This window comes from Xenopus laevis, chromosome 4L (assembly GCF_017654675.1).
Source record: "Xenopus laevis strain J_2021 chromosome 4L, Xenopus_laevis_v10.1, whole genome shotgun sequence".
In the NCBI taxonomy this organism is placed as follows: domain Eukaryota; kingdom Metazoa; phylum Chordata; class Amphibia; order Anura; family Pipidae; genus Xenopus; species Xenopus laevis.
Genome location: NC_054377.1, coordinates 26,675,865 through 26,697,383, shown reverse-complemented (window position 1 = coordinate 26,697,383; position 21,519 = coordinate 26,675,865). Strand labels below are relative to the sequence as shown.

Here is a 21,519-nt window from a genome sequence, read left to right as displayed (position 1 = left end):
AGCATTTATCAAATTTGTAACAGCAGAAATTATGTGAACGTTGCCTCATTTTGTAGCGTTTTTTAAATCTTGATTTTAGTTAATATGCATATAATACACAGAGCCATGAATATGCTGTAAATTATATCCTTATAAATGGTGATTAGTGATGCCATTGGTTATAATCGAAGCTTAGTGATGTCATTTCTGTCACACGACTCACTGAAACTTGTGTATTATAATAAAATACCCCCTGTTGCAAAACATGAGGATATTATTAGTCACCTTGGAGTCCCATGACCTGTTTAAAAAAACCTCAGCAGCTTGTTTTTATATAGTCATGGAACTCCTCTGTAACTTATAATATCGTTATATTTTACAAGAGGGGGTACTTTATTCAACTATATATAATAGAGTTGAGGGTTATTGGCTGCATTTGGCCTGCAGAGCCCTTTTTGTCTCCCGCTGCCCAAACTGCAATTTGCTTTATTCCGATTTGCCTCGTTGTTTATGTGCAGTTCTGAGAAAAAACATTATAGCGGTTTAAATTGCCTGCGGATTGTCCAATCAATTGTTTGCGAACTATGTATCACAAGAACCAAATGGACTGGACAATGTGGGCCTTCATGTACTTAGGAATGCCAAGGAATGTCAATGGCACAGATGTAAAGAACCTTCTGAAGCCTTTATCATTGCAACACCGCTGGGAAATACTCATTGGGGCTCATTTATCAATACTGGACAAATTTTCCTGTGGGCAGTAACCCATGGCAACCAAACTGTTGCGTTCATTGTTCTACCTGCAGCTGGCTGAAAAAAAGTCATTCACTTATTGGTTGGAATAGGTTACTGCACATGGGTAAATTTGCCCAGTGTTTATAAATGAGCCCAGAGTATTTTTTCTTTAGAGAAGAGGGTCTCAACTGATACTCTGATATGGACTACAATTATAAGGGACCCCTCAAAAATTTTTAACCAACCACGACCATTAAATAGATAAATTCAGAGCTGTTAACTCCATCCCCCAGTTTTTTCAAGAGTTAAAAGAATTTGCAGTCTGTCCCCTGGTCTCCAGTCACTCCAACACATTCCCCAGATTTCTGACTACTTCTGATGATGTTCCATGAAAATCCGGAGTGTGCAGAACTTTTCAGTGCCGTCAGCTGAATCGATGCGCACCACGGTTTCTTTGGCTTCAGGAGTAGTCACATCCACTGAAGTCACATACCTGGAATTTTCTTTTTCGGCAGAGCACCAAACGCACACTGCAGGTCCCCCCACTCTGTAAATGCTCATTTAGTCAGGCCTAAATGGACCCCACGTCACGTTGCTTGATTGGAGCAAGAACATATCTTTGTCACATTTTTTATCAAGATTTCTTATTCATTCTATGAACCATATAGAAAACATGAGCGGGTGGCTTGGCTAGATTTGCATGTATCTTGGGAACTAGGGAATATGCCAATTTAAGATTTATTCACAAATGACTCTGGATCAGGCATTCCAATTGCTGGAGTTGGGAAGCTCTTTCCTAAATCAAGGTTCTTAAATACATCACAAAAGGACTGATGAAGGGTTCTGGCCAAGCAGATTTTTAATCTATCATCTATCTATTTATCTATCTATAGAGGACATTATAGAAAAATAGCAGGGGACCTTTTTACCCATAAAATGGGTCACTGTACCAGAGGCCACCCCTTTAGACCAGAAGAAAAGAACTTTCATTTGAAGCAACATAGGGGGTTCTTCACAGTGAGGACAGTGAGGTTGTTGAATGCACTGCCGGGTGATGTTGTGATGGCTGATACAGTTAATGCCTTTAAGAATAGCTTGGATGATTTTTTTGGACAGACATAATATCAAAGGCTATTGTGATACTAAACTCTATAGTTAGTATAGATATGGGTATATATAATTTATGTGCAAGTATGGAGGGGTGTGTGTATGGATGTTGGGTTTTCATTTGGAGGGGTTGCACTTGATGGAGACAAAAAAAACGATGTGGCAATGGCGGAGCTCATCCCATGCACGCCAGCTCCTGCTAAACCGCAGCTCTCGCGATGTGTCGGCTCCTTCTGACCGGCTACTACATCAAACCTCTGTTACCGCTGCGGAGTGCTGATCAAAGCATTCTTGGAGTCTGGTAGGTTAATATCAATGTGTCGGCTTTATTTATGCGCTTTTTAAAATTACAAAGGAGGGGATTTACATCTAACGCGTTTCGTGTCAAGTCTTCTGACACGAAACGCGTTAGATGTAAGTCCCCTCCTTTGAAATTTTAAAACGCGCATATATAAAGCCGACACATTGATATTAACCTACCAGACTAAGAATGCTTTGATCAGCGCTCCGCAGCGGTAACAGAGTTTTGTTGAACTTGATGGACTTTGTCTTTTTTCAACCCAATTTAACTATGTAACTATGTACTATCTATCTAGCCGTCCATCCATCTATAACAGTTCCATTTCCAGTGAATCACAATATTTAAATTATCATACTTGTGTATACATTTCACCCAAATTAGGGTCTGTACATATAATAGCAACTGAAGCACGTAATAATCAGCAAAATGTATGTTTAAAGTCAACATTCCCATCCTGCCCAGAGGACATTTCCTAAGACTAATGCAAAATATAGCCGCTCCCACAAATTTAAGGGAAAACCAGGTCATTAAAATTCCAAGAAAATCAATGAGGGTCCCTTTTTAAGAACAATTAGCTCAGTTATAGGAGTTAAATAACCTAGACCAGGGTAAGAGAAAGATTACATTATTTGTAAGGAATATGGAAAGAGTATTTGGAGGACCTTCTCATCCAAAGCATAAATATGGCAGTTGAGTAATAGGGCAATTCCCATTTACAAAGAAAAGCAATAGGTACATGACAAGGTCAAACACCAAGTGAATTAATGATCAACATCCTAGACCTCAGCCTGGAAGAGGACACTGTACAAAAAAAACAAACTGATATTTGGCACCTGGTACTTCGAGAATAGCCCTAGTACACATACAGATAGTCTGATCATTTATGCTCTGTGTAAAGCAAAACCTGTGTTACTACTAACTACTAATAACATTTATTAAGTACTGCTCTGTTTAATAAGCTATATGTTCTTGCCTAAGGGGATATGGACTTGCCTAGGTAGTAGCCTAGCCTGTAAACACAGCAGTTAGGTCTCTATTATTTGTATTCTATGCATTTCTTTAGGTCAGAGAAAAAAGAAACTGATGAATAAAAGTAACTCTGTAAATAATAAAATAACAGTGGTTCTCCCTTTCATGAAATAATTGCGTAGTCTGGAAATAAAAGACATTAATATGTTAAAGTTATTTTTCCCCATTTTCCACAAAATCTCCAAAAGCAAACTTCTAGAATCGGTTAATAAAATCACAGGAAAATAGGAGTGGAGTCTGTTACAGTGCCAGTCCCAGGGAGAGATGCTGCTGCTTGAAGAGCGGTCCCCAAAAGTAATGGATGTCAGTAGTGCAGCAACATACAAGATGCAATTTATCTCCTGACAGCTGGCTAACGAGAGGTTCCCCCTGCTCCCTTAGCCTCCCTCCTCTAGGTTTTAACTCATTTTCTCCTTTCTCAGGTCTCTAACTTACTATATCTTCCTCTTTTCACATGTTCTATAATGACACCTCTATCGCCAGCCATTTCCCACTTCTAAATCTAAAGAGAACAATCTGTGCAACAAATACCACATCAATGTTTGGGCTTTTAATCAACAGACCAATGCAGACTTACCCTATTTAACCTTCCAATGCTTTTTTCTTTCCATCACAATGGTTTAGCATGCATGTACAATAACATGTGTGAAGCACACGATATTTGAAGGAAGTGCACGAGTGCTCTTGGACAAAGAAGATGCGAAAACGAAACGAGTTGGTCTACATAAGTGGACTGTGGGTAGGGACTAACCCCCATTAGTCCCAACTTAGCTAGGTAGGATTGACTGGTTGGGCAAACTAAAGGGAGGAGGGAATGAAAATAAAAATGGTAGCTAGAAGAATGTCAATTCATCATTTACGAATACACCCTCAGGTTCACTATTGAGAGATTTTTAGGTGTTTTTATGGGCACGGCCCAGCACCATTGGAATTGTATGTGAGATAATGGAGAATTTAAGAGGTTTGTAGTTGTTTTTTTCTAGTATACAAATAAAAGTTTTAGTGCTTCCACAGCATACTTTCTAGGACTTGGTACCTAGCATCTGAACTGATTCTCTGGGTGGGAACAGAGACAAATCATAGGGTAGAATCTCTCATCCCATTTGAGATTTTGTTACATAGTTATATTGTTTAAGAACCTGCGGGTGAAGCGGTACATTGTTGTTGTTTTTAGCTTCCAATATGATTGATGTGAACCCTACCTGAGTAAGACACATATCAAGAGACACCTGGGTTAGTCAAACATATACAATTAAAATGATCCATTCTGAGAATAATCTCCCCATTGGGTCAATAGACTAAACGTTCGGAACTGTAGGAAGCTATGGCCAAGAGCCCAAATGAAAATATGGGGCTGAGGAAGAACTGTGCTTCCTTTTTGCTTTTGCATTTGACAATGCACCATGTATTGTCTGATATGGCAATTGGGCAGATTCAATTTTTAAGCCTTTCTGATTAACACTACCACAATCACCCTTTTGACACCTTTGCGATCTACACCCCCCTTAGATTCCATAGAGCAAGTACGTGAGCGACTACATCTTCCACCCACATCCATTTTAAAATAAAAGGAAAAAAGTCTCAAGGTATTTTTTTTTAATAATAAAGGCAACAGGAAGGTGTTACAGAGAAAGGCAACAGGAAGGTGTTACAGAGAAAGGGAACCCCCTTTCCTGATATGACTTAAGTGCCGACTTATGACATACAGACCGAAATTGTTGAAACAGATCTGTTTTATCATAATGGTTATCTGAGTTAATCTGATATATATTGGCTGCCGTATACAGGAAAGCAATGTGCCTTCAGCACTGGTATGAGCCTAACAAATGAACATGCACTGAGCCATAAAGATGCAATCATTCATAACATGAATAAAAAGATATAGTTTGTGTATAATTCTGTTTTGAGGGAAAGGAAAGAAAGACCAACCGCTGCCAGCAATAAGCCAAAAAATGTGATTATAATGTATATTTGTTTTATGTACCACATATGAACATACATTTCACCCCTCCCCGCAGCACCAGTATAATCTGCTGCACGGTTTGACAAAAAGTAATAATGACAAAACAGCAAAATAGGTATTGTAGCCTCGGAGTATATTTGCATAATGTAGTAATAGCTTTTGGCTGCTTAATAGTTTAGGGAAAAAAAATCCATTACCGGTACATTATTATGTACAGTACATATATACACAGTATATATTGATCTTTTTATCTCAGTAAAAGAATATATGTTAACATTAATGAGGATATTGCGCTGATGCTCTTTTTGTAAGCCCAGAAGATATAACTGTATGCAGGATTAAATGTTTGTGCTACATACTTACACGATGTAGACATGTGAAGGCTGTGAATGAGGACAATCATTAATTCTGCAGGTTCCTCTCCTGCAGCTAAAAGCTCCCTCCTCATTTCCCCAAACAGCATTCATGTGTATGTATATAATGCAAGTAGTATACACAGACTTTTGATCCTAGTCTTCACTGTGAAAATCTAAGTATAGGGCGCTTGACATCGCCCTCCCATTCTATTGCATTCACACTGCTTATGGCACAGAATTCCCCAAAAAATATTAAGGTCCACGTTTTCTCATCATACTTCCTCAGTAACCCCTTTATTGTGAGAACTATAAAGGGAACTGCCAGTGGATTTTGTTCATCTCTGCTAGAACATTATGCTTTGAAAAATGTTTCCAAGATCAAACTTTTATAAATACATAATAATTGCTGTAGCCAGTATTACAGTATGTTCTTACCTTCAGTGTTATTTTCACTCCCTGTATTGAACCTGAAATATAAATGCTATTTACCTGTGTTGATGATGGCATCAACCTCTAGTTTGGTTATGTCTCCCCTGAAAAGTGATACTTTTTCATTTAGAGCTTTGTTCTTGGCATATTTTCCCTCCTCTGGTTGTTTGATGTTCGCTTCTATAGGGTTAAGAAAATACTGTATTAAGATGGATCACAGACTGTGAAAAATCCCTAATGTCAAGCAATAAAGCAGGGGTACCCAACCTTTTTTAACCTGTGAGCCACATTCAAATGTAAAAATGTTGCCACTGGTTGGGATTCACTGCTATAAAGTAATTTAATTTTACAAACTTCACAATAATGATGTTTTATTTAACAATTTATTTGCCAGACTGAAATGGTTCATAATTCACAACTTTCAGAAACCATTACAGCATTGGGATAAATAATTCAAAAGGGTGTTAGTGCTCAGTGTAGTTGTAAATGCAAACACTGAAGGGTTAAAAAGTTCTTGCCAGAAAGGTAAAGAGCCAGCCACATCCAGTCCCCATGTATGCAGATACCTCAAAAGGAAGATATCTATTGTAGTAAATAAACACCATCCACTTCTACTTTCTCTTTTGAAGGAACACATTCAGACACACTGACATATCTATCTGCTTTGATAAATGTGTCAATTAGTGACACAAGTCAGAAAAGTGCTGCCACTGAATCCTCGCAAGGACATTTTACATGTTTTTCGCCATTCAAAATGTAGAGCTTTAAAAAGGATTTACTGTGTCCTTGTTTCATGAAAAAGCATTACAACAGCCTCCATGACAGGTATTTAAAGTGGCAAGTCACCTTCCTAAAATGTAACGTGTACACCACAAACACTATATATATTTTTCAACTGTATTTATAATTGTTATAAAATTCAAAGTGCTTCTTCAGCCAAAAAGTATATATTTTGCATTGTAAAAGAAAATGTAATTCTGAGCAACATTTCAATATATATTCCAGTTGCATAGAATTATACTTTCTATCATAATGCAAAAGAAAAATCATTGGAAATGTCTCCCCTACTGGAGGTGTGGGGCCAAACGATTGGATCACAATGATGGGGATACGAGCCAATGGTTGCCAAATTTCTACCCCTTACAATTTGATACATTAGTTGGTTAATTCTCAGCAGCTGCACCAATTTCAAGTTCCTCAAGTAACAAAGAAACTGCTACAGAATGATTTATTATTTGCTGGTATTTCTCTGATGCTGCTCAACAATGGATCAAGTTGGTTGGTGACCTTGTTTACAGAGCTTAACGGAGTGGGAGGAATTATGACACCATCATTTTTAAAACACAAATTTTTAGAAACACAGCAAAAATAAAATAGGTTACAAGTAAATTGAAAAAAAAATGTATGATTTGTGCTACAGATTTCAGGGGTAATGTGTTTTGCAAAGGTAAACTGACCCTTTTTGCAATATGTACAGGGATAAAAAAATCTCTGAGACACCTTAACAGTTTCAAAGCTAGGCAAAAATAAATATACAGAACCTAATCATAGAAGTGGGAACAAATGAGCAGTTAACAGCATGGATGGAAAGGGTGTTGTGCATGGCACAGGAAGTATATATAGGAAGACATAGGGCCAGATTCACTAAAGATTTAATGATTCATAATGATTGTGGAAAAAATAACACAATCATTGACAGGTAGGAAAAGGTTAGTGAAAAGAGTTTTTCACAATTTCAAAGGAAATTCAAGGCTTTCACCAAACCAGCAGAAATTCTATGTCAATGCAGACTCACTTTTGGCAGTGTCTTTCCAGACGGGGATTTGCTTCAATTTGATAAAATCTTTCACGCTGTAATGGTCTCTCTTTTGCTTGTTGTTTAGGCCCTTTAAGTAACCTGTATAGGAAAATAAAAGAAAAACTGTGTTTTACGTCTTGAAAAAGGGAGGGGGTGATATCACTGCAATTTGCAGTGCAGCAGTAAACAAGTGCCTGTAGTTTATCAGAGCACAGGTCACATGGCCGAGGGCACCAGGGAAACTAAGAACTGGCCTCATATCAAATTTCATAATCATATATACAAAAAAAACCTGTTTGCGCTTTTGAAAAGCGTATTACAGTGCAGTCTTCTACTGGAGCAGTACTATTAACTGATGCATTTTTCCCATGACAGAATCCCTTTAATATGATCCATTGTGAAAATAAAAAAGTAATAGCTTAATCTCACTGAAATAAAATATAATCAATTAAGACATTCTGTACCTTTTATGCAGGGGCATAACAAGAGCGCAGGAGGGCCCAGCGCACATAGGAGCTCTTGCCTCTCTGCAACCGTCCACATCCTGCATGATTGCTCAGACGCAAGCGTCAATTAAAAGAGATAGAATGCGGCGGCGAGGGGGATTTGAACGCTACAGAGGAATAAGACCCTGCATAAGAATAAGACCCTTTTCCCCGATCCCCCCCATGTGACCGCAGGGTCTGTTTATGAAATAATTGGTTGCGCTTTACTTCTCCACACTCAGCAATCTGTCTCACTTTCTTGTCTCTTCATGCAGTAGGTGGAGTCACTTTTTGATTTTGAGTCAGTTATTTTGTTAGATTTGGTTTGTGCTAGAGTTGGTTATTTAAGTTAGCTGTAAAACATCTGCTAGGAATGTGAGCCCACTAAAATACATATTAGACCCTGTCAATCAAAATCTGACCCCAGCTGAAGGGTAACAATTATTTCATAAACGGTACACAATTTGAAATGGATTATATTTGCAAAGTGTCTTATTTCAGTGAAATAAAGCTTATTTTAGATTTTCATTTTCAAGATAGATCACTTTTAAAGAAGAACTAACCACTAGAATTTAATAAATGCCATATTTTATATACTGAAATTATTGCACCAGCCTAAAGTTTCAGCTTGTCAATAGCAGCAATGATCCAGGACTTCAAACTTGTCACAGGGGGTCACCATCTTGGAAAGTGTCTGCGACACTCACATGCTCAGTGGGCTCTGAGCAGCTGTTGAGAAGCTAAGCTTAGGGGTCGTCACCAATTATCAAGCAGAAAATGAGGTTGGCCTGTAATATAAGCTAATGCTACAGGGCTGATTATTAAATTCTGATGCTAATTGCACTGGTTTCTGTGCTGCCATGTAGTAATTATCTGTATTAATTACTAATAAACCTGTGACATTTATATTCTACACTGTAACGTAGCGGGCCCTGGTGCGGGACGTGCAGCCGGGCCCCCCTCAGTATGCCAGGAATTCCGCCAGAGTCAGTGGCGCACAAGCTGCCGGGGGGACTTGAAGGGTGCGTGCCCTGGCCGAATCACACCCCCTGCCCCCCTGGTAGTTACGCCACTGTATGTGTACTGTATAATGTGAGTGGGTTCCTAAGCTCAGTAAGTGACAGCAGCACAGAACATGTGCAGTGAATCAGCAGAAAAGAAGATGGGGAGCTACTGGGGCATCTTTGGAGACACAGATCTTTACTGCTAAAGGGTTGTGGTTGCCTTGGGCTGGTGCAGAAGCCCAAAACATAATTTACAACATTTCTAGCTACTTCTTTAGTTTGACTTTAGTTCTCCTTTTAGGATAAGCATGAATAGCAAGGGCGAGTGTAGATACTTCTGGCTTTAAACTGTTCTTCATACAAAACGTATCTGATAAAGATCTGTTTATTTTTAAAGGGGACTATTGGGAGTTGCGTGTTCTAATGGGTCAATAGAAATTATTTGTGAATTTAAACATTCTGCATAATCTCTTTTCCCACCCCCATCAAAAATGCCATGGCTAATGGAGATCTCACTGCAAGATTCCCTTTAGAATTAATCACCTTGCTTAACTGAGGAGCAGGAATCCAAATTAGAATTATGCAGTGTTTGTTCACTGATATGCATTCATGTGACAACCCTCAATTCCCAGTCAACTGTGGACTTTTTCAGCACTGTCTATTTCCAGCAGTCTGTAATTATTTTGCCTGGTCTACCAGCTAACTGCTTTTCTTTTAGATTGGCTGGCTTGTCTGTCCATCACATAAAACCTACAACAGCAGTCTGTGCCTGATAGGTAGCCACTCAGCTGTCCTGTTATATTCCGATCTAAGATGGCAGATTCAAGCAGGCAGCGGATAGGAAAAGCAAAAGGTCTGTCTGCTTAATAATAGAATACGGACAGAAGTTGTTTTAACTGCAGTAAGGGGACAGAGTTTTGGTGTTACCAGAAACATTTGTAACTTATCAAAACCAGTCGGGTGCTATTTGTCAATAAACGCTACTTACCATTAATGCAATTCTGAGAAATTTCTTATCAATGGGAAAAATACCCCACATTTTGACATGAGCCAATTCAGTTGGAACTTCCAGAAATAAAACTTGTATGTTTAGTAAGGATGCAGCGAATCCAGGATTCGGTTCGGGATTCGGCCAGGATTTTTCAGCAGGATTCAGCCGAATCCATCTGTCCGGCCAAACTGAATCCAAATCCTAATTTGCATTGTAAATTAGCATATGCAAATTATGGGCGGGAGGGAAATCGCCCCCATCCGTACACGACGGATTTCACTGGCGAGCAGGCTGCCGGGGGGCCTGCTCACCCGGTAGTTCCGCCACTGGATGACTCTGTGAACCTAAGGGGGGGGAAGTTTAGGAAATGGTCCAACAAATCAGAGGTAGACTATAACAGTTTCCTGATCCTGTGGAATCAGGTGCAGGTAGGAGACCTGTCATCCAGAATGCTTGGGACCTGGAGTTTCCAGATAATGAATCTTTCAATAATTTGGATCTTCATACCTTACGTCTACTAGAAAATCATGTAAACAATAAAAACCTCAATAAACTGGTTTTGCTTCCAATAAGGATTTATTTATCTTCATTTGGATCAAGAACAAGGAAATCATGTGAACAATTTGGATTATTTGGGAGACCGACTTTCTGTAATTCGGGGGCTTTCTGGATAATGGGTTTCCGCAAAAAAAAAACAGTGGTCCCACTGGCACCAACCCAATCCTTGGAGTAATGTCCACAGTGATATAGTTCTTTCAACATGGATACATACTTTTTTCAAGTTTGCCAAATAACACAAGTCAACTGGCAAAACATTCAATTAAATGCAAAATTACTCCAGAAAGCAAAAATGTTCCTTTGTATTGACAAAGATGGGAATATGCAAACTAAATCAAAACAGAAACCAAAACAGGTTCTCAACACATTGCATACTTTCCTTATCCAAACACACAACACATTTTCTTTGGATTTGTAATATATTCTCTTTAAGCCCTTTATTAAACTCAACATGACACTGCACTGAGCCGCTAAGAAACTCTGAAATGATATTCTAAACGGAAATCTTCAGTATATCGTTTTCACCTGAGATTTTCTACAGAAAAACTATTAAAATCCCTAATGGTTTTAAGATAAAAAAATGTGTTCTCTTCCCGATCACTGTGAAACGGGACTCGGAAAGCATCATTTAACATCCACAGTAGAGTTTTACAGTTCCTAAATGTGGTTAATTTACAGGCAGTCCCTCTTTTTAGTTGTCAGGAAATGTTTTCCCCTGGAGATCTCAAGATTTTTAACTGGTCACAATTATCTGTGTTCCAATTACCAGTAAAAATCTTCTCTCTCGCTCTGAAAACTATCGTTAATGAAACTATCCTGAAGCATAGGATGAGCATTAGCCAGCATATACTGGAAAATATTTGAATCTAGTGGGCAAATAAGTAAATAGGAATGGCTGTGGTGAAGGTTATGACAATGAGGGGACATAAAAAAAACAAATGTGTTCAAACAAGTATCCTGCAGAAAATTTCTAGAGCAGCATACATCATGGGTACAACATGGGTGGCAACTGCTTTGCACCTAGTAAATGAAGATGCCGACAGTGCAGTAAGGAGTCCAGAGTTTAGTGTATCTTTGTCTTTTAATATTTGCTTTGTCTCACTGAAACAACTGAACATGACAGATCATAAAGCTCGTTAAATGGGTTGATCACCTTTAAGTTAACTTTAAGCATGTTACAGAATGACCATTTCTAAGCATATTTTCAATTGGTCTTCGTTATTTTTTTTTACACTTTTTTTTTTCATTATTTGCCTTTTCTGACTCTTTCCAACTTTCAAATAGGAGTCACGGGACCCCATCTAAAAATCAAATGCTCTCTATGGTTACAAATTTATAGGGATGCACCGAATCGAGGATTCGGTTCGGGATTCGGCCTTTTTCAGCAGGATTCGGATTCGGCCGAATCCTTGTGCATGGCCAAACCAAATCCGAATCCGAATTTGCATATGTAAATTAGGTGTGGGAAGGGAAATCACTTTTTTTTTTCCTTCCCCGCCCCTAATTTGCATATGCATTTGGCTGAATCTTTCACAAAGAATTCAGGGATTCGGCCCAAAAAGTGGATTCAGTGCATCCCTACAAATTTATCATTACTGCTACTTTCATCATTCTATTCAAGTCCTCTTCCATTCATATTGCAATCTCTTATTCAAATCAATGCATGGTTGCTAGTGCAATTTGGACCCTAGCAACCACATTGCAGACATTGCAAACTGGAGAGCTGCTGAAAAAAAAAAACAATTGTCTCAGAATACCACTCACCACATCATACTAAGGGGCAGATTTATTATGGGTCGAATAGTAAATTCGATTTTTTTTTTTTTTGCTGTCTAACTTCACACATTCAGAATTTGAATGTAAATTTGAATGTGAGATTTATCACACCTCGACCATAGAAACAGTCCTAATTCAAATATTCGCCACATAAAACCTGCCGAGTTCACGTACAAGTCAATAGCAGAGGTCCATTGAGCCATTTTGAGATGTTAATAGCCCTCCTGACATGCAAGGGTTTTTTTCAGAGAAAAACTCGATTGGTACGTTTCGAATACAATTCGAATAAGATTTGAATAAGATTAAATTTTCGGGTCGGAACTATTCGATCTTTGAGGTCATTTATGCAGTTACTACATTCTGCATGAGACATGATTAAAAAATATGTTAATAACTTGAACTGTGGTGGACTAAGAAACCTTGTACCAATGAAGTAAATGGAGGTGAGGAGAAAAGCATTAGTTTTGTTTAAATATTTTACTGTAATTGAGCACAACCGTGTAAATGGATGATGTATGTGTAACCATACACTGTACTGTGAAGGACCCCTTGTGGCTTTTCAACATATTGCGACTGGCAAGTTTAACCTCAAGAAAGCAGAGTTTCCAACCTAAAACTGCATGGTCCAAACATCCACTTTGTAACCAAAATGATTGCCAGCAAGCCAATTAATAAAACTTGGGTGTCGACCTATATAGTCATACAGGCATGGGATCCATTATCCAGAAAGCAGTTATCTACAAAGCTCTGAATTACTCCCATATACTCAAATTTAATAAAATAATTCACTTTTTTTTCTTTGTAATAATAAAACAGTACCTTGTACTTGATCCAAATTAAGATAAAATTAATTCTTTTTTTCAGTAGACTTAAAGGTATGAAGATCCAAATTACAGAGAGGTCTTTTATGCAGAAAACCCAGGGTCCTGAGCATTGTGGATAACAGATCCAATACCTGTATTAAGTTGTAGCTAGATAATAAATTCACACGATGATGATAAATTGGCTGAAGAATTTAGTGCTAATGTGCATATCTAACCAAATAAATAGCCAAGTCTGAAAGCAGCGACAAAATAGGCATCTATAGATTGTGGCATATGCCAAAAGGGGCAGCTATAAGATGCCATCGATAATCAGGGCCATTAGAAATCACGAGGCCCCATAAAACAACATTTTTGGGGCCCCTTGAACCTGCCCACCCCAGGCCTCAGGCCCCCCCAGATCCCATCCATTCCAAAGTTAAAAGACCACAGACATCAGCGCTAAAAACAGTAACCCCCCCCACACACACACACAGCACCAGTTTTTTTTTTTTTTTAAATTGGTGGTCAGAGCCCCCCTACAAGTTAAAAAAAAGTAATTGGTAACAAGGGCTTTCTATAACTTAAAAAAAACATTGGTGCCAGGGCCCCCCATAAAAATTTTTTAAAAAACATTGTAGCTGGGGGCCCCCTTTACAAGTCCCCAGATAATATTTTCTAAAAAAAAAAACATTGGTGGCAGGGGCCTACAGAGTATTAAAATAATACATTGGTGTCCAGGGGTTAAATAAAATTAAAACACACATATTGGTGTTCAGTAGAACTGAACTTGTGGCTTCAGGACTTCAATTTTGGCTCCTTTCGTGACTTCGGGTCTTTTTGCATCTTCGGGACTCCAACTTCGGCTGTTCAGGACTTTGGAACTTCAGCAGTTCGAGACTACGGCAGGTGCAGCACGGCTTTGGCGCTGTCAAGGGGGACCCCCGTGATGGTGGCCCTATAGATAATCACTATTTATTGGGCTTGTGGGGAACTGTTTGGGCCTCTGTGTGGTTGCAATGCCAGGGCCTTTTTGAAATCTCAGTCTAAATCTGTCTATAGCCCATTGTATCAAGTTGATTTCATCCCAAAACAATGTATGCATCTATCAGTAACAGATGACATTATAAAGCAAAACCTGAAGGGACAGCAGTGACTGTTGGCCACAGACTGTACTCTACTTTGTGACGAGGCCACATAGGCCCGGGCGGCAAAATTTTAGGGGTGGCATGCCCCCCTGCTGCATCCAAAGGAGCGCTTGGTGCTCCGATACTGAATAGCGCAACTGCGTGCGCACAGGGGCCGGCGCTAGGCCCGCCCAGTTAGGAGAGCGCGTGCACGGAATTATTTGACTCTTTCCAGCTTTCAAATGGGGTATCTGACCCATCTAAAAACAAATGCTCTGTAAGGCTACAAATGTATTGTTATTGCTACTTTTATTGCTGATCCTTCTATTCAGACTCTCCTTATTCACTGGTTGCTAGGGTAATGTGGATCCTAGCAACCAGATTACTGAAACTGCAAACAGGAGAGCCGCTGAATAAAAATCGAAATAACGGAAAAAACACAAATAAAATGAAAAACAATTGCAAATTGTCACAGATCATACAATTGATCTGCGGGTCCTACAATGGAAACATTTTGTGGGTTAGGGTCAGGTGTGGGTTAAAGGGGTTTTTCGTTAAATTAACTTTAAGTATGGTGTAGAGACATATTCTGAGACAATTTGCATTAGTTTTCATTTTTTAAGAGGTTTTGAGTTATTTTGCTTTTTCTTCAGCAGCTCTCCACTTTGCAATTGACAATCTGGTTGATAGGGTCCAAATTACCCTAGCAACCATGCACTGATTTTAATAAGAGACTGGAATAGGAGAGGGTCTGAATAGAAAGATTAGTAATAAAAAGTAACACTAACAATACATTTGTAGCTTTACAGAGCATCTGTTTTAGGTGGGGTCAGTGACTCCCATTTGAAAGCTGGAAAGTGAGCAGAAGAAGAAGGCGTCAAATCGAATTCAATGGAAATAAGGTAAGTGAATGCGTTGTCGGATGGTGTCACAGCGTTGATCCGCCGCGACTGTCGGATGCAGACGCAGCTCACTTACCTTATTTCCGTTGCATGCGATTTGACTCATAGCACAGAAAACGCCCGTGTAATCCTACCCTTAGGGTGCGGGTTGGGGTTTTCCTGACCCACACATCACTAAAGCTGGCCATACACAGGGAGAACCGCTCGTTTGGCGATATGATCAGCTGGTTTGGCGATATCGCCAAACGAGCGATTCTCTCCCCGATATGCCCACATTGAGGTGGGCCCAACAATTGGATCACAATGAAGTCCATACAGGCGGTCGGATCATGGGACCGCATCAACTGACAGATGAGATCAGACTGGATTTTTTAACCTGCCCGATTGGCCAGATATCAATCGTGAAAGCCCGTTGGAGGGCCCCACCCAAGGGCCAATAAACCGGGCGTCGGCATCTTTAATCTGCCCTGTATGGGGGGCCTTAATATGCTTCTGTACAAATTGGTTTTATGTAATGAAAAATGGAAACCAACATCTTTTGTGCCTTCTTTACTTCTTATCAATAGTGAGAAATTTACCTAAGGCACAAAATAATTAAAACACAGACGCACACGTCACGTTACCACTTCTCCAGTGTCGACCTTTATTAATAGCACCCATATTATTACAAAAACATAATTATTAATAGAATACACACTCATGCTGTTAGAATAGACACCTATACTAGCAGAATATACGTGTATATTAATAAAAGACACAAAAATGTATATTACTGTACAAATATACTGTAATATGTAGCAACATCGCTTCCTTACTCACTTTTTGCCTCTTTCCAGGTGATGGTTGGTGAATTCAAGTCGATTTTGCCACTGGAAGCCATTGAGGAATATAACTTAAGCCCAAGGAGATGGTGAGAAAGAAAAGAGTTGTGAGGCAAAGACGTAAAGTGAGGGCTTGGGGCACCTGCTGAAAGAGTAATGACCTATGGGCGTGGCAAAAAGTGCGAACTCCTGGGAAAGTGTACGAAAAGTTATTGGGCGTGGTTTGGAGATCGATCCTTTAAGTGGGCGTTACCACACGGCCCGAAGTTTTGTCTAGAACGCTGGTTGGATGCCGACAAGGCAGCGGGACCAACACGGGCGCGGAATTGACCTAAGAAAGGACTTGGCTTGAATCAACTATTCTGATAACCTCGCTCGCTTATACTAACGATGAACCAGCTGGGAAGTTGTGACCTGAGCCTCTGAGCAGAACGGAAATAGTCTGCATGGTTCTATATTTAACCAGCTAACACTGACCCTTTCTCCTGGTTATTATTAGCCCTCCCGAATTATTCGTCCATATAAGTGCGAAGTTGTGAGTGAGGGAGTCAGCTGTGCGTATTCTCTGCGGAATTGGAACGCATGAGCATTTCAAGCCTCGTTTCACCTGTCCAGGCTTAACATCAGTAGCGTCCGTATTGGTTGGTGAATGCCAATCTATATACCAAACTGCAATTACTTTTATGCAGTTATATCCAAATATTTTGCAACCGTGGAATAATAATAAACAATAAAATGATGTATATTTATGTGTGTGTATTGTGTACATATTTCTTAAATGGGGGTGTTTATTTGCAGGCAGAGAAACCACTAGGTGTGGCATTAGCCTTTGACCTTCTTTAAAGGGGTTGTTCACCTTTCAATGAACTTTTATTATAATGTAGAACGTGATATTCTGAGACTATTTGCAAATTGCAATTGGTCTTCATTTTGTATTACTTCAAACCAGTCTGAAACTTCAGCAGCTGTCTGGGGACAAATTACCATAGACACCAGGCAGTGGTTTGAATAAAAGGCTGAAATGAATAGGAGAGGGACGGACGAGAAAGGTAAGTAATAAACATTAATAATAAAGTTGCAGAGCAATCGTTTTAATAACTGCAGGGGGTCAGTGACCCAAACATGAATGCTGAAAAGAGGCAGAAAAAGTCAAATAATAAAAAAAAAACTATAAATAGGGTTGCCACCTGGCCGTTTCTTTTACCGGCCTGGCCGGTAAAAATGTTGCTTGATCGCAATGTTAAGTATAGGGAAAAATCATAAAAATGTAGGATGTTATGTTTAGGGTAGCCGAGGATGAGTAGAGTATAACAGTGCTTTATTAGCAGATTCATGCAGGCATTACACAACAGTAACTTTCACTTTCAAGCTACCAGGAAGTATGCACAGTATAAGTATGAGCACAGTGACATTTACAGGCCATTTGCATGAATACCGCATATTCCCCCTATAGTAGAAAAGCATTTGGACAAATGTAATAAACAACGACCATGCATCTTAAAGCAATAATATACATTATTCACATCACATAGTCCTGGGTCCATGCAGGTAGTTTTCTGATTCTCTCAGTATGCCTTATAGGTTCGCTTTCTTCAGGCCTATTGCAGTTTACATCAGGAGCAGGAAAATGTCCTTCATCAAATGGAGCTTCTCCAAAGTCATATCTAACAGGACCAAGACGACTTGCATTCCATATGCGTCCATCAGACAGTTCATATGTGTATAGTCCTCGCTGGCGTCTCACTTCAAGTGGTGTAGTAAATTTAGATTGTCCTTGTTTAAGTATTCCTGGTTTCTTAATTCTGACTATAGATCCAGGCTGAAAGTGCACTTCTCTTGCACCACATTTTCTTTCAGTATAAGCCTTACATTTGGCTTTGGTTTCCAATGTCAGCAGTAGATGATTTTGAAGGCACAGTATTTTGTGGAAGTTTGATGTCTGCAACATGTAATTTAGTGCGCATCTGTCTGCCATGTAATAATTCAGCTGGTGATGATTGGGTTGTTGCATGACGCATTGCTCTGTAGTTATGTAGGAACTGTCTGTAGTGCTTCTTTCAGACTTCTGTTGAATCGCTTGATTTCTCCATTTGCTTGTGGATAATACACTGAAGATTTCCTATGCACAATATTCCTCTCTCTCAGAAAGGATTCAAACTCATATGAGACAAACTGTGGTCATTTGTCTGATATTAACTCCTTTGGATTGCCTTCTCTGCTGAAGGCTGTAGACAGAAATTTTATTACTGTATATGAGAAACAAATGCAATTTCAGGCCTTTTACGGTAATAGTCTATCAAGGTTATAGCAAATCTACAATCTTTAGGAACATCTGTAAAAGGACCGACAATATCAATAGCAAGTTTTTCCCGTGCTGAATCAGGGAATGGTACTGGCTGAAGTGGTGGTGTATGTGTGATAGCTGTTATGCCATGATTCTGACAAGTAACACAAGAATGAATGGCAGTTACCACATCAGCATCCATTGCTGGCCACCAGTATAGTTCTCGTAGTCTTTGTTTTGTACTAAGGACAGTTCGTGTCTAATCCTGTAGTAAGGTTGACGATCAGGACTGAGTTTCTTCTCAGCATTTGGCCATTTGCTTTGTAAGATGTCCCGTAATTTTACTTGAATTGGACATGTGAGGCAAGCTTGCATAAAATCAGCAGCTGTAACTGTAGATCAGTGATCCCAAACCAGTAGCTCGTGAGCAACATGTTGCTCTCCAACCCCTTGGATGTTGCTCCCAGTGGCCTCAAAGTAGGTGCGTATTTTTGAATTCCAGGCTTGGAGGCAAGTTTTGGTTGCAGAAAAACCAGGTGTATTGCCAAACAGAGCCTCAATGTAGGTTTACAATCCAAATAGGGGCTACCAAATGGCCAATCACAGCACTTATTTGGCACCCCAAGAACATTTTTTATGCTAGTGTTGCTCCCCAACTCCGTTTACTTCTGAATGTTGCTCATGGATTCAAAAGGTTGGGGATGGTAGTAAATCAGTCAATGCTAAAACTTCTATGTCCTCATCCAGTTTATCAGTAGCTGCAGGTAAAGGTAAATGTGACAAACAATCAGCAGTAACATTTTTCAAACCTGGTTTGTATTGCATTTTGTAGTTGAAATTCAGTAGCCTTGCTGACCATCTAGCTATGTGTTTTCCAGCTCTTCCTAGTCCCTTTGTTGTAAGCAGTGTAGTTAAAGGGCTATGATCAGTGCATAAGGTAAATTCTCTACCCCATAGGTAGGTTCTCAACAGTGGAATACATACGCTCTGTCTCTGTAAGTGTTCTGGATGCAAATGCAACTGTTTTCTCTGTATGATCAGCATGGATCTGTGTGGGAACTGCACCAACGCCATAGTCTGAAGCATCTGTAGTAACCATAGTGGGTAGTGCCGGATCAAATAAAGCTAGCGCTGAACTGTTTACAATTAGCTGTTTCACTAATTCAAAGCTTTGTTGAGCAGACTCTGACCACACCAGACTTAAAGTTCCATGTAGTATTGCTCTAAGTGGCTCCACAACTGAAGCATAGTTGGGAATAAACTTAAAATACCATGAAGTAAGACCTAAGAAAACTTGTAAGGTCTGGAAATCAGATGGAGGAGGTGCTTGTGTAACAGTGTTGATATGGTCAGGGTCAGGCAGTAATCCATTTTGTGAGATTATATGACCCAGAAATGACAGCTGAGTTTGTCTGAAGTGGCATTTGGAAAGATTCAGTTTCAGTCCTGCGGAATCAATGCATTTCAGAACCTTTTCTAGGTACTTGTCATGAAGATCCATAGTTGGAGCGTAGACAATTATATCATCCAAGTAGCATTCTACACCAGGTATGCCATGGAGTATAGAAGACATCAGTCTTTGAAAACAACTCGGTGCTGAAGCCAGTCCATAAGGTACATGATTGAACTGAAACAAACCATCATGAGTGATAAATGCAGTGAGGTCTCTACTTTATTAGGTTCACGGAGATCAACACACAATTGAATGCCTCCAGCTTTCTTTATTGTTATAACAATTGGTGAAACCCATTCAGAGGATTCTGATTTTTCAATCACATCTTGCTCTACCAGTTTCTTTAGTTCCTGTGAGACAGTCTTCCTTATATAGTAGGGCAATCACCTCAATTTCTGGTGTACTGGTTTTACATCTGGTCTCAACTTAACTTTGTGTACAAAGTTCTTTGCACAACCCAGTGAAGTGTTGCTTTGTGGTGAAATTTTAGACACTGGCTGTGTGGCAGGCACTTTTGTGCATTTGCGGCACTGTTTAGCTTTTGCAGGACATGTAACATGATTTGCAGTGTGTTGTGTTGAACCACAGCGAAAGCAGTATTTTCTATTTGCACGGTTTTGCAGTGTAGGTGAATCCCTTTCCTTAGCACTGTATTTTGCCTGTGACTGTGCACTATTAGGCCACAGTGCTGAATTCACAATCTGTTCATTCCCAGCAGTTCCTGAGTGAGTGTTTTGGCCTCTGCCACTGCTGTTTCAATTTGGCTAGCAACTGTAACAGCCTTTGCAAGTGTTAAATCCTGCTCTAGGAGGAGTCTCTCTCTAATGCGAGGTGAGTTTGTTTTTTCCACTATTTGGTCTCTTAGCATTTCATCTGTTAGATTCCCAAACTCACAGGTAACAATCAGCTCTCTCAAAGCTGCTACAAATTGTTCTGTGGATTCGCCATTACGTTGTCCACGTTGGCAGAATTTATATCTTTCAGCAACCACATTTCATAAGTATCATCAGGTAATGGTAATGTATAGAATATACGCTGTCCCTCTGCTCCCAGGCAGTAAATAAGTAAAGCACGCTTACTAGCAGCAGAGATCTCCCCTTGGTCAGCAGCAATAATGTAATTTTCACACATACGGATCCAAGCAGTAAAAGGTATGGTAGGCTCACCAGGGTTTGGAAGAAAAGCTGCAGAGGAAGTAGAGCCATCCTTGTCGCCATTTGTTATGTTTAGGGTAGCCAAGGATGAGTAGAGTATAACAGTGCTTTATTAGCAGATTCATGCAGGCATTACACAACAGTAACTTTCACTTTTAAGCTACCAGGAAGTATGCACAGTATAAGTATGAGCACAGTGACATCTACAGGCCATTTGCATGAACACCCCAATGGTGTCACACATGCACAAACAACGGCGCATGCCTGTGCGCATGCGCAGATGCCGGCGTGGATGTGCGGACGTCGGTGCGTATGTGTGGATGCTGGCCCGCAATTTTTTTTTTTTTTATGGGTCCAGCCAAACAGGGAACATGTCTGGGCCGGCGGGGGCACATGAGGGACAGGGCCCATTCGACTTCAACCATTCGCCATCTAAAACCTGCTGAATTGCTGTTTTAGCCTATGTG

General features: G+C 39.8%; 1 protein-coding gene across 2 annotated transcripts in view; it reads right to left on the bottom strand.

Moving 5' to 3' along the window:
* The window catches only part of macrod1.L (MACRO domain containing 1 L homeolog), a 436,504-nt gene extending 419,784 nt beyond the window's left edge, over positions 1-16,720 (bottom strand). The window contains exons 1-3 of one of the 2 annotated variants that reach the window (XM_041589107.1): positions 16,160-16,720; positions 7,695-7,796; positions 5,960-6,079 (exon numbers count right to left, since the gene is read on the bottom strand). In XM_041589107.1, the coding sequence (XP_041445041.1) occupies positions 5,960-6,079; positions 7,695-7,796; positions 16,160-16,220 (283 nt within the window). In that variant the 5' untranslated portion in view covers positions 16,221-16,720. 2 annotated transcript variants of the gene reach the window in all.
* Positions 16,721-21,519: the final 4,799 nt, after the last annotated feature.